Raw genomic sequence first — 13392 nt, 5'->3', positions numbered from 1 at the left:
CCACCCATGCCTACAGTGTTTCTGTCCTTTAAGTCTCAGGACTTTGCCTCTGTTACCTTCAGCGTGTTGTGACTTCTCACGCCCCCAGACTTCCTGCTCCAAGTTCTAGCTACTCCTGCAGCTTTGCCATCTCTCAATCAGCCTCAGACCTGCTCACACACAGACTTGACGGTCCTGACTACAGCCCTGGTCCAGACAGACATGTTGCTATTCATTTTCATCTGATATGAAAATCAATACACAGAGACCTGCTAAAGAGGTGCAGTCCACTGCACTGGCAACCAGGCCTGCATTCTTTAGTTCCAGAACAGATTGCTCTTTATCCTCTTGGTTGTGGAGATCATCTGTGAACTATGTATTGCTAAAGATGTGCACATTCTTCCTGAGCTGCTGCGGCTCACTGCAGCCGCCATGTTAACAGTCTGCAGAAAGAACTACACTGATGAGCAAAGTGGAACCTGCAAAATAAATTGAAAGGATGTACAAGGGCGCGCTGGCAACTGTCTCATTAGCAGTCCATGTTTTTATATGTTCATCTGTGGCAGTGGGGCTGTGGTTCCTAAATTTGTCTTATGGGGACTTACTGTTTCACTGGTTCTCAACAGTAACGCTGTTCGTCTCCTACTACACGGCTTTCCTAAACTCCTCCGCACTTTTAAAGTATCTGTGCAAGTAAATAATGACAGTTTCATGAGTTTAAAGGAATTTATCTCCCCAATGACGATGATAATATTCCTTGTTAAGTACATTTACTCAAATACCCAAGTACAGTTTTGATGTGTCTGTACTTTACCTGAGTATTTCCATGTCCTGCTACTTCACTCCATGTCAGAGACCAACCATGTCCTTTTTACTGCACTACATGTATCTGATCATTTCAGATACTTTTTAGTATCAGATGAATCAAACCAAACCCAGTAGAAACATCAGACTCTATAGATCCCTGGTGGGATATTCACCAGCTATCCAGCAGGATACAAAGTACTTCCCAGTATAAGTATATAAGGTCGTTACCATCAGCTCCACCTTTACCAGCTGCAGCATTAAAGTGATGAACACAGTAATGGATCAGTCACTATGATCCAGTATCAGAGACATTAATGTGACATACAGTAGTATATAGACTTCAGTAAAGATACCTTTGCAGTTTTATCTCCCATTTCAGCTACAATAAAATTCAAGCTTCTAACAGCAATATCAACAGCAACTTTAATAAACACAGTCAGTAAGAATTTCCATCACATTTTACAGATTAACTGTAAAAAAATGCATTGGTTTCTGGTCAGTGACTGTTGACAGGATAGATAAGGCACCAAGGTTAAATCAAGCCTGGCTCTCAGCCTGGTCTGGAGCAGGTTAGCTGCACAGAACAAAATCTCCACAGTAACTTAATTTAAACTGCTTTCATGGATCTGAGACAGGGCTAAATTCAGCCGAGTTAACTGGCAAATCCCGGCTTAATCCCTCATCTTGGGTATGTGCAATACCCCCGAGGTGTTTTCCAGAGGCAACATCTGCTGCGGCACACTGGCCCCAAACACTCCAGACCTAAACGCACCCAGTCATCCAGCCGTCGTGTTTGTTGTTGCCGTCGTTGCACACTAAACACAATGATTCATTCAGGCAGCCAGGCACATCCGAGCGCTCCGCTCGGAGCGTTTGCGTCAGTGACGCAATTTAGCACCGGTGTAAACAGATCCGAGGCGGATAACCGGAGTCGAATAGGAAATTCAAAGAAGGAAGAAAAAAAACCCTATTCTCTCAACCTCAAAATTGTTTTTAGGAATACTGTAACTGAATCATTCCGCCGTTATTAAGGCTCAACACTTAACGCTGAACATCTGGTGGAACATTTTGCGACATTTTACGCAATTTTCTGAGGAAAAACCACCAGAAACTACAATCTTTAAGAATTGTCATAAAGATGAGAACAGGGTGATAAAATGGCCACAAACCATGTCTAAGTATAACAATTACTACATGAAAACTGCAATGGGGACCTGTCACCGGGAAGTCGTGATTTACGCGCCGCCTGGATGCACCGAGTTCATAAACAGGGAAGTGCATCCGTCTCCATCTGTGCTGATCGGATGCGCGGAGTCTTACCGTGTCGGGCGGCCGCGCAGAGCCGGCAGGAGGCGGTGAGGAGGAGGCATAGAGCTGCCCAGAGCCGCGGAGACATCATAGCCGCTCCAACATCCACGGGAGCGAAGAGGGGGAGAGCTGCCGCTGCTGCTGCGCTTCTAGCAGCTGTCCATCCCAGAGAGGCTGCTGCTACTGCACAGGACTGACGGAGGACAAGTGCGTGAGAGAGGGAGGAAGAGGGGGAGGAGGACAGGGCAGGGTTGGTTGGAGAACCCGGGCAACAGGAGGCGCCACACCGCAGGAAATTTACCGAGCAAATTTAAGATTTTATTTTTATTGCAATAAGGTCAGTTTGTGCAAGTGGGCCCCTGTGCACGGAGTGTTTGTGACCGTTTCCCGTCGGTTTCTAACTGTTTGGAGTATTCATCATCTTTTGCACCTTTTTATAGTCACTTTACATCTTTGCACTTATTCAGACTCAGGCCACATATTGTGCTTGTTTTTGTCAGACAGAAACAAATAGTCAAGGCTGCACAGCCCAGGAAGGGACCTTTTATTTTCAAAGCCATTTCATTTCATAAGAAAGATCAAGAAGTGCTTGTGTAGTCCTTGGAGTATAATCATAGCCTGCTGGGGCTGAGTATCAATACTGTCCACTGGATTTGTGATTTCTAGCACACACAGCACTATTTCAGCGTCAACACTGAACCCTGCAGCAGATCCTGTGCCATCCTTCAGTTCCATCAGCTGCAGCTCTAGTCCACCACCAGCGTGCTCCTGACTGTGGGGAACAGCTCGAAGAAGCCCTGCAGGAGGAAGCAGACAGGAAGTGGCATCAGAGTTCAACACATGTACAGGAAGTGAAATAACTGGCAAATAAACGCAAAAAACCAGAGTCAAATGGCGAGGAATTAAAACTGATTGACAGACCGGTCAAGAGACATGACAGGAATCTCTGCCTGCAGAAAATGTGCAGTGCGACAAGAAACAGGTTGATGTGCTCTCAGTCACTTCACATTTATGTTGTGCATGTGCTCCAGTTTCACGTTGGAAGCTCACTGTGTTTCCACCACAACTCAGACCTGTTTCACAAAGGAGTCCTGGGTCAAAACATTCTGGTTCCATTCAGAGTTTCAGACACATTCCTGTTTCCTTGCTACAAGTTGCCTTCTTCATTGCATGTTACTGCTACCAACTGTCACTCAAACAGTGTGAAACTAGCAGGAGGATGTGAATCACACTGCCCACGTGCACAACATAATCGGAGCTGGTTCATCATTAACTGGTTCATAGTCTTTAAAATGTAAGAAATGTCCATCAGAGTCAAAGAATCAAGGGTTTGGTTTCCCCTGCAGGATTCTCTTCAGCAGTGTTACCGATGTCTGACTACAAGCGCGTCATGGTGGAGGAACGGCAGTTACCGATCAGGTTATTCATGCATTTACACACTGACATACATAAGAAACATCCTGTCATGAAGTTTAGTGTTGTTGTGCTGCCCTCCTGGGACCAGGAGGTTAATAAAACCACTGATTGGTTTGTGCAATGAGTTTTTAAGCCAAGGCCCTCAGCACCTAATTAACACCCAAATCTCCCCAGAGGGGGGACTCATTAGTTTGAGCAGGTAAAACAACCCTTTCTGCTGCATTAGCTCTCAAGACATGAGCAGGTAAAGTTTTCTTTTGTGTGCCAAACTCAAGTGAAGGGGTCTCACATGGGCACCACCCTCACAGAGGGTTGGTGGTACTACCTGCAGGCGTCAGTGCACTGTTGTCCAACTAGATTCCAACCTGAGTCATCACTGGCAAACATGCAGGTGTCCCAGTGGACGTCAACTCAGTACAAACCTCAGCAGGACAGGTGCACATATCAGACCACTGAACGCCGAGGTCAATGTGGGAGAGTGCGACCGTTTCATACAACCTCCGGTCAGCTGCCATGGTTACGTCTCAGTGTGACAAAAAACAGTCTCATTTCAGAGGCTGGAACCAGGGAACTGCTGTTGATTCATTTTCAACAGTCTCATTTCAGAGGCTGGGACCAGGGAACTGCTGTTGATTCATTTTCTGTCTGTGCACCATTTGGTTCATTTTCACCCTGCAGTTCTAACTTTCTATTCAGTCTGCGCTGACACTGTCAGTGTTCAGTCAACGCTCGGGTCCTTTTTAAAACAACACACATACAGGTGAGCTCCTGGTTTCCTTTTAATGCACAACTCAAGATCACTTTCTGCAACAGTAACAAACATCCCTCTGCTCTAGTGCTAAGAGAAAAGGTGCGTTTGTTTCATTACCTTGAAGAGGGTGGAGGATTGCAGGACACTGGAGGTGCAGCACATCTCCCTGATGGAGTGCATGGAGAGCTGCGGGGAGCCCATGTCGACCACAGGGATGCCGAGGCGGGCAGCCAGGATGGGCCCGATGGTGGATCCACACGGGCTGTCGTTCCGGACCATCACATCCTATAGACAGAGAGAGGTCAGAGGTCAAATGCAGCAGCTTCTCCTAATGAGGTCTGTCTTTTATCTCATTTACTCCTGGAAACATTCAGTGGCTCCCGCACTCTGTACCAGGTGACCTGAGTGCCCCTGTGGCCGCAGCACGACGTCTGCGCACAACAAGGACTAAATGAAGTCATTCTAAGGCTGCTCTGTGCAATGCCGCCATTTCAGTGGAAACATTTTAATGATTAAATAAGCACCAGTGGACAGACCAAAAAGAAAGCCCAACAGTAACTAACCCAAATATCAGAGGTGCTCAGACTTAATGAGCTGGTAGAATGTGAAACTGGTTTTGGTTGGTCAGGACAAAGAAAACACCTGATGCCAGTATTTAAGCAGAGGCACCTGAAAAGGCTTGAGGAGGAGTCATGGCTTCACATGTCAGGGTTGTTATCATCTCACTGCTCAAGGGACCACAGTGGCTAAGCAGTCACTCTGCTGCACATGACTCTTTCCTTTGCCAGTAAACAATCTGAAGTAAAGGAACATATGTAGAAAACGTTCTGCAGACCTGGGAATGAAGCGTGTTTCTGTGGAGAGTCCTTGTTTCCTTCTAATTACTGGTTATAACCTGCTTTGATTTTGACCTTCACTTTTTGTCTCACACAGGGATTCTGCTCTGTCCCTCTCTGTGATCTGCAGCAGCTCAGCACGTTGCTAGGAGATCTGTACCTGTAGTGGCACGCTGACCCGGCTGGCGACTTCTCGAATGATGGAGGCAGTGACAGCTGTGGTGGCGTAGCGCTGGTTGCTGTTAAACTTGATCACCGGGCCCTGGAAGAAACATAACACACAGGTCACACACCAGTATGTGATGACACACCGTCCCACAGCTGGGGTCTCACATCGTGTGAAGTAAGAGGAAATGAAGGTGTTCACCTTGTGGAACGCTGGGCGGTGGTTCTCCTCGTGCTTCTCCCTGAGGACAAACAGTTTGTAGAGATGAACTGGGACACAAAGAGGAGACATACTACAGCGGTCGACTCTGACAGTAGACTGATCTTGAGCCCTACAACACTAGTGAAAATGTCAACCACAAAGTAAACGACACTGTTCCTCAGCAGAGTGATGTAGACGGTAGAAGCTCAGCCAGTTCTCCCACACTAACAAACTATATTCAGTAGAGATCTTAGCTAATAAATCACTTTGCATGACCTTTTGAAAACATCTAATGCATCATGTCCTAACTCATCCACCATGTAACGCTACAGTTGAGCGAGTGCTTGCTGTCTGTGCAGCAGCAGACAGTGTGTCGGAGCTGATACTGACTGGTAGTTGGGGTGCACGGCGTGTGCCATGTCAGCACTGATCATCAAGGAGCACGGCGCCGCCTGCTGGAAGGCGGTGAGGTTGGAGGAGGAGGCGGCCAGGCGGCTGAGGATGAGCTCTGTCAGGTTGGACTGAGCACCCTGAGCGCTCTCGGACCCCACCTGCAACACATACACAACATACGTCACTGGAAATCAGAAAACAGACACCTCTGTTCATGTTCATCATCGATTCATCGACCAGTATCTCCACAAGGTCCGAACCTCGCCAGCATGTTGACTTCACAAAGACATTCAGTCAAACAGAGTCAAGCAGCCAATCTTCACATTTAGCACAAATAACTACCTACCACACTCGTGAACCACTGAATCACTTCTCCACAGCTTTCAACAGATCTTAAGTTATTTCATTGCTCAGGCTCCAGTGGAGATGGCACACGTCACTAGAAGCTGACGAGACATAACTGTCTCTTCTCTGCGTTTTACTGCCCCAGGGCTGCCAGTCCAGTCTGACATCTGTCTGGCATGAAGTGTTTTAAGAAGCCACACTACACAGCCATGATGTGTTCAGCTGTCTGCCTGATTCACACCTTCTTCTACCAGCTGCTTCCTGCATCACCTGGTGTGGATAGGTTCTTATCACACACCGGGAGGAGGATCAGATTCTCGCCAGCACTCACCTCTTCGTTGTCATACAGGGTGATCATGCGGATGTTGGGATCTTTGGCCAGAGAGTCTCCAGAGCACGACTCCACCAGCCCCTGAGAGAGAAGGCAGTCAGATGTTCATTAACCAGGTGGCTTAGGGTGGTTTGTGAACACGACAGGACAAAAACACTGCGGTCAAACACAAGCTACAAGCGCGTCACCAGAATTGACCCATTTCATTTTACAGGGATTAAAGAGCCATTTTAATCCAATCTACACTCAGCCCAGAATGACACAGTGAAATCAGGTTTTCTTGTACATTTAAACTAAATGAAATCTGAACTCTGAGGCTCCAGACTGCAGCCAGCTGCATCCTGTTTGCTTTAACTCTCTGTCTAGAGCCTGACCAAAGTTCATCTGTGCCAAACTGAACCATGGAAGATATAAAAGAACAATAAGTGTTTGCACTGAGTGGATGCAGGTGACGGGTACAGAAAGGTGTGGGTGCTGAGCAGGACCTGGAGGGCGCAGTAGCAGCTGTGCAGGTTGTCCAGTCGTGGAGAGTAGATGAACTCCTCATACACACCTCCCAGCACCTGCAGAGAGAAACAGAGGATGTCATTTGTCATCTTGTTGAAGCACAGAACAGGTCAATCTTCTGCCGTCTCTCTCAACATGCCTGCGATGCCATAGAACATTTTATCTGATTGTTTCTGGAGCTCCTGTAACTCTTCATTTCTCTGTCTGGTGATACAATAGCATTTATTTACTGACTTATCCACGTCTCATACGGTCTTCCTGTGTAGTCTAACATGCAACCAAAGAGCAAATGATTCATTAAATTAAAAACATCACGTGTCCTGCTGTTTGCCACAGTTGGTTCCTGATGAGAGACTCAACACAAACTTCTCTGTGCCAGTGTTACAACCTTTGCATTACTGATAAAAACAAGACCTGATCAGAGAGCTCAGTGCTGCTCCGGGGATTAAACTGGATTAGCAGCAGTGACAGGGAGTCGCTGCAGACTCACCGCGGGCTGTGTGTCAGCCAGGCACAGCTCAAAGTCCAGCAGCGCCTCGGGCTCAACGCCCAGCTCTGAACACAGTAGCTTGACCAGCGCCGGGTGGTGTTTGTCAGCCTGAGGGGGGATGACAAGAAGTTAGCATTCATTCTGTCATCAGCCACTGGGAGAGACTGGGTAACATCTGATCAACTGTGCATCTTCCAAAACCTTTAAGGCCTGTAAAGCAACTACATTTCCCACACTGCCCAAGCTTTTGCATATACAACAGTGAAGTTACACTTCAGGGTGTGACTGTCTGAAACCCAGCCACAATGTGCCATTTCTTCCTCTGTGATGTCGTCCAGAGCCAAACAGCTGCTCACGTCCTCTGTGCCTGTGATGTTAGTACCCAGACATGTGTCAAGTGAGTGGTGTTACCGTGTTGACAGCGCAGGAAGCATCTGCAGAGGACGAACTTCCTGTCTCCAGCTCCTCCTGGATGGCGGTGGCGATGATGGGCACACTGAGATACAAACACACTCATGTCAGTGGGACAAAGTAAAACAGAGCCGCTTGCAAGAAAACAACTCCTACGCAAATATTTTCATTCTGTAAAATTGCTGTCTGTTTCTTCTCAGCTCCCATTTGCGATAGCACTGAGCAGCTGTGCTCTTACTGACAGGTGATTCTCCTTGTTGGGGCCAAAGGAGTCGTTGATATCACGCTGCAAGTGGATGGCCAGGTGAGGGATCCTGAGCAGAGGTCGGGCCACATGAACCAGCCGGTGGAGCAGCCTGCCATTACTCTGCAGGAAGAGACACACAGCATTAAACCTCACGAATCACTGACGGAAACCTCACCCAGCTCTGGAGCAGAAAACCTGAACATTACGCAGATTAAAACGTCTGTAGCTCCAGAACCACATTGACTGTGTGAACCAGAGAGGAAAAGCCTCCAAGTTTGTTTGAAACACTCCAGGTGCCACAGCAACAGAGCTGGAGGTGTCTGAATTCAGTAGAAAAAAATTGGTTTGACTAAAAAAAAGTTTTCTGTATTTCAGTCTGTTTATATCTTTACATGTAAACAAAATACCAATGAGTAACATGATGTGGTCCAGGCGGCTCCACACAGGACACATGGAAACCAGTCAGTACAGGGTTGATGGATTTCATCACCTGGAGCCAAATTAATCACTGATTTTAAAATGTATTATTACAATAAGGCTCAGGGTTCTGAAACTGGAATCAAGCAATATAACGGGGCTTCTACTGTATGTGCTGGAGCACAAGATGGAGACGCTCGGCCCAGTTAGCATGTCCAATAACTCACTGGAAGTATGAGTCTCAACTTCACACTGCATGTGACACGCTTCAGCCAGAACCTACCACGTGTCTGTTTATTAGTGGTGGGACGCAGCAAGGTGAGAAACAGACAGAAGACCATCTGCTGGCTCAAGACCCACAGACCCTTCAGAGGAGAAGGAAAACACCTGAAAACAAACCAGTGCCCACACCCAATCTAAACGGAACATGCTCTCAGCAGCTGATGACATAAACTGAGCCATATCAAATAACCTCTAGTTAAACATGCCCCTTAATCCCATCTGTCATGTCCAGCAAACTGTGTAAAACTCCAGGCACCTTGACCATGACGCGGCCAGCGATGGTCAGATCTCGGTCGAACCAGGTGTTCCAGATGCCTCCACCATAGCACTCGACCCCGACCTGCAGGCAGCCCTGCTTCGTCCTCTTAGACCTCGGCTTCACCTGAAAGCACAGAGACAGTTGAAAAGCCAATGAACAAACAAACAGTCACCGAACTCCTCAAATGTAGGAACCTAAAGGGAAACTCCCCCCTGTGCTAATGTCAAAACAGGCTCACTCATGTTCTGGATGCAGAAATCAGATATCAGGACACTTTGTTTCTGCTTTTGTTCCATCAGCATTCTCCAACATGCGCTGGTCTGATGTAACAAACAACCTGAGACAGAAACATGCTGCAACAGGCCCACACATCAGAGGCGCTACTGATAAACACGGCCAGCAAATCTCCCCTTTCACATCCACACCGTGTCCCGCTCACATCCTGGCCATCCTGATGTAAGACAAGCTGTGCTCAAAGGGGGCTCACCCTGAGGCAGGGGCTGTCTGTGTGGGCTCCGACCATGGAAAAGCCATTTCCTGGCAGGTAGTGTCCTCCCACTGCAAAGGCGATCAGGGTGGAGAAGTTCCTGGTCACAAAGTACTGCAGAGAGAGGACATAGGACAAGACTATGAAAATCGGTGTCTTCATGGCCTTTGATGAATCCACCCTCTGAATTCCCGAGCTCCTGCAGGACAGTGGACCCACCTTGGTGGCTGGCCTGATGTCCCACTGTTCCGTCTCCTTCAGCTCGACGAACCCCGCCTCCAACAGACGGCATCTGCATTCTTCAACCACTGCAGGGAAGGAAAGACGAGGAGACATGAGGCGTTTATTTGGTTCTCTAATAGTCACAGTGGTTTCTCACCCAGCTGGAGTTAGCTCCATCAGTCCGGTCCAGAGTTTCTACACTAGGACATTTGCCTTCCTCAACATGAGGCAACATCTGACTAACTGTTCTGTCTGACCTTTATCTGAAGAACTTATTTGTGTTCCTGTCTTATTCACATAGCATCACTTTGTCATGACAAGTTTTTTCTAAAATGAGCGCTGTAAAGATATCCAGTGTCTGACTGAGGGACGCGGTACATCTGTTCACATCCTGACAACAAATGACTGTTAATAAAAGGACGGCACACACCACACCGAACTGCAGCAGCATCTCATGGTGAAGCAGATGCAGAATGTGTTAAATGTTGGTTTACAAAAACTCTGAAAATGTGACCCTTAGTATCATAAACCATTTCAACTGCTTTGACTAAATGGCTTTCATCTTCTATCGCTTTACCGCCTGTGTGTTCATCAGAGGAAAACACTCACAGAGCAAAGGTAACAGACATTATTAATTATCTGCAGAAACATCTTATCTCAAGCTCAAAGTCGTCTGTAATTTCATATCGCCGACATGCACAGCTATTTGTTCTCATACTGGACCATCAATCATTACCTTTAAAAATTAACAGATGGAGCCAATCATAAAACGGTGGCAGTGGGTTTTGTACAAACAATAAGGCTGAAAACCGTGCAGACAGAGACAGAAGTCAACATTAGAGCCCGACACTCAATCCCTAAAATAGAGTATCACATATTAAATGGCAAACCAGCAGGTCAGTACCAAGTTTAGCTATGACTCTGTGATATTTGGACATGGTACTTAAACACATCCAACCGAGGAATGCTTTTCAGGTTTGAGTTTAGAGAAAACGAAACATGACATATTATTGAAAGTGAAGTACGAGGTTCAGATTGTCAAGTGTAAGGTTGTAAATCAATAACAGGAATGTTGGTATTCAAATATGTTTGCTAAAAGTGCACCATTCAACATATACAGTTATACAAAACAATTTTCCTCATCAGGTATGAGGTCAGTGTTGTAAGGGACAAAAAACGAGTTTGTGATGAATCCTTAGTTTCTCTGCCTTTACCGTGATACGGAGACACTCCTCTGTTGACAAAGTGCAGGAACTCTTTGGCAGCTGAGTGCACAGCCTCTTTGGAGCTCTTCATGGCCAAAGACTGTAGCAAAAAAGAGCAACAGTCAGAAGATAATACAGCAAATACTTAACTCATTGCAAGGAATGACACTAGCAACTACCAGCTTCCTGAGCTGGTTCAAACCTCAGACAGCAAACGCGACAATTCATCCTTCCCTCTTAACAGTCAATAACACACAGTTACAAGCTCCAAGGAATGGGAGAGAATTCACATGGAAGCTCGGTATAGGAGATCAAATTATGTTTTGTTGGACTAAACCAGTCCTGCATGTCCTTTTATGAAGAATGCTCAAAAACAAATCTGTCCTTTGAGATATTTATTACAATCAATATTTAAGAAAAAATATTCAAGAAAAGCAATACAGAGCTCTGGATTCCGTCTCTTTTTGAAGCCCCATCAAACAGAGAAGTCAGTGCATAGCTGCTGCAGGAACCACGAGTTTCCTCTGCATAGAGAATTTATAATAAGAGTCATGCAAACGATCTGACGTCATCCGCGTTGTCCTTCATCCTCGTTCCTTGGTTGGTTTCTTGACCTCGTTCTGACCCCTCATTTGGTGATCTTGTCACCAGGCAGATTTTGATCTGTGACATTCTCAGTACAACATATCCTGACCTTTGTGGTTTCCTGTCTACTCTTACAGCCTTACACATGTCTCCTATATTCTTAAAGACAAGTGAACTGGTTAAAGCAAAAGTAAATCATAAAGCATATGATACTAAAGTAAACTTGTAGATATATTTGCTAATGCAGATTATAATGTCAATCCTAGAATTTCATATAATGTTGATAAATGTTGATAATCTGAAGCCAAGACAATCAGACCTTACACCCACACACAATTCTGGTGCAGACAGTTTAGTCATCTCAGTATGTATCTGCACGACTTCTTGTTGTTGTGAGTCTCTCTGCACAAAGCATTTCATGTCCACAAGTCAAATCTTTACAAAGGTCACACAGATTAAACAATTATTTGAACAGTTTTGCAAATACATAAGATAGCACTACATCATTTTATCAAGAACTTCTTTCTACAGTTTACCCATTATTTATATCCCTAACTCACCTAGCAGAGAGACAGCTGACCTGGCTACAAATCCCCACCGACCAACCTCCAGGGGGCGGGCTTTCACTTTCCAGCACCTAAACCTTTGCACCTAAAATGAACCGAATCCTTCCCGACTTCATGTCCCACATTTCGCTCCAACTAGATTTCTTTCTTTCTACATCTTCCCATCTCATCCACTGTCCCTGCTGAGCCTGGGAGGCATTTCCGGCAAATGAAACACGTACTATTAGCAGATCTTTGCTAGCTAACCTGCACGGGATAACTTGCGCTTTCTGCCTCTTCTTCGCTCCTCGTGCTCTGCTGGCCAAAATCAAAGCAGGTCCCAGTTTGGGAGAAACAACTACACATAACGCAAGAGCAAATATTAATTTTTATGGAACTTACCTGCATTAATCAGACTTTCAAAGTCTGACCTCCGCCAGACTGAAACCGAAAAAACGCTGGAACTGCAGCAGAAGAAGTGACAGACGCTATAAGTGTAGCCAGCCTCTCTTCTTCTCCTCCTTCTTTTGGTGTTTATTGGCGGTTTGCCAACCGCTCAGTAAGGAAAGCAGCTATTGGCTGTTGTCATCGCCTAATTTGCATAAGTGTCTATTTCCAATAGTGATGGGAAGTTCGGATCATTTTTCTAATTCGGTTCTTTGAATCTTGTTCAGCAAAATAAACGAATCTTTTTTCGAGTCATTTCGTTCACTTCAGCAGAATGTAATTAAAATGTTACATATTAATTTCCCATCTACTTACGCATATTGATAAGTAAGTAAGAAAGAAAGAAAGATTTTCCCTGATGAAGTTTAAAGCATTAACCAACTCTTTATTAAAACATTCAGTGTTATGGAAAAGAACCATACTGACAGATATTCACAAAATTATAGTCTGTAGGAAATAAAAAGCTATTTAATAATAAAAATAAATGCATTACGTAACAGTAAGAGTAAAAAAAACTATAAGGACGGTTAAAAATTAACCAATTTCTGTATCCAACAAAGCGGTCATCTCACGTTACAAAAACGAACGACTCGAAACCGAGGACTCAAAGGTACTAATTAGTACCAATTAGTACACCGTTCGAGTTACATGGCAGTTTTGTCAGTAATACTGTGCTTATGCGATGTTGCGCGTGCGCGGTCAACACAAAATGAACAATCACTCCCCGAGACGACCCGATGTTCTCGAGTCATGGG

General features: G+C 45.6%; 2 protein-coding genes across 5 annotated transcripts in view; both read right to left on the bottom strand.

Annotated features, from left to right (window-relative positions):
- ptprnb (protein tyrosine phosphatase receptor type Nb) overlaps window positions 1–2354 on the bottom strand; it is a 27564-nt gene extending 25210 nt beyond the window's left edge. The window contains exon 1 of one of the 4 annotated variants that reach the window (XM_020592021.1): window positions 2107–2354. In XM_020592021.1, coding sequence (XP_020447677.1) covers window positions 2107–2185 — 79 coding nt within the window. In that variant the 5' untranslated portion in view covers window positions 2186–2354. The remainder of the gene's footprint in view (window positions 1–2106) is intronic. The other 3 variants (XM_020592022.1, XM_020592020.1, XM_020592023.1) reach the window with 3 other exon arrangements.
- Window positions 2355–2608: 254 nt separating this feature from the next.
- dnpep (aspartyl aminopeptidase) lies at window positions 2609–12707 on the bottom strand. The gene is made up of 15 exons (XM_020592037.1): window positions 12593–12707; window positions 11070–11160; window positions 9853–9941; window positions 9634–9747; window positions 9144–9269; window positions 8184–8308; window positions 7942–8026; window positions 7531–7638; window positions 7019–7096; window positions 6534–6614; window positions 5855–6015; window positions 5465–5504; window positions 5258–5359; window positions 4379–4546; window positions 2609–2891 (listed from the first exon to the last, which is right to left on the bottom strand). Exons 1-15 carry the CDS (start codon window positions 12596–12598, stop codon window positions 2841–2843), a joined length of 1425 nt encoding a protein of 474 aa, XP_020447693.1. The 5' UTR covers window positions 12599–12707; the 3' UTR covers window positions 2609–2840.
- Window positions 12708–13392: the final 685 nt, after the last annotated feature.

This window comes from Monopterus albus, unplaced genomic scaffold, assembly GCF_001952655.1.
Source record: "Monopterus albus unplaced genomic scaffold, M_albus_1.0 scaffold16.1, whole genome shotgun sequence".
Classification (NCBI taxonomy): Eukaryota; Metazoa; Chordata; class Actinopteri; order Synbranchiformes; family Synbranchidae; genus Monopterus; species Monopterus albus.
The sequence above is the reverse complement of the archived record's forward strand: the minus strand, read 5'-3'. Positions and strand labels throughout refer to the sequence as shown.

What these genes read in the sequence shown, in the direction of transcription:
- dnpep (XM_020592037.1), bottom strand. An exon ending in TGGCTGACACACAGCCCGCG is followed by an intron (nt 7,097 to 7,530) that starts GTGAGTCTGCAG and finishes TTCTCTCTGCAG; the next exon opens with GTGCTGGGAGGTGTGTATGA. An exon ending in CCCTGTATGACAACGAAGAG is followed by an intron (nt 6,016 to 6,533) that starts GTGAGTGCTGGC and finishes TATGTGTTGCAG; the next exon opens with GTGGGGTCCGAGAGCGCTCA.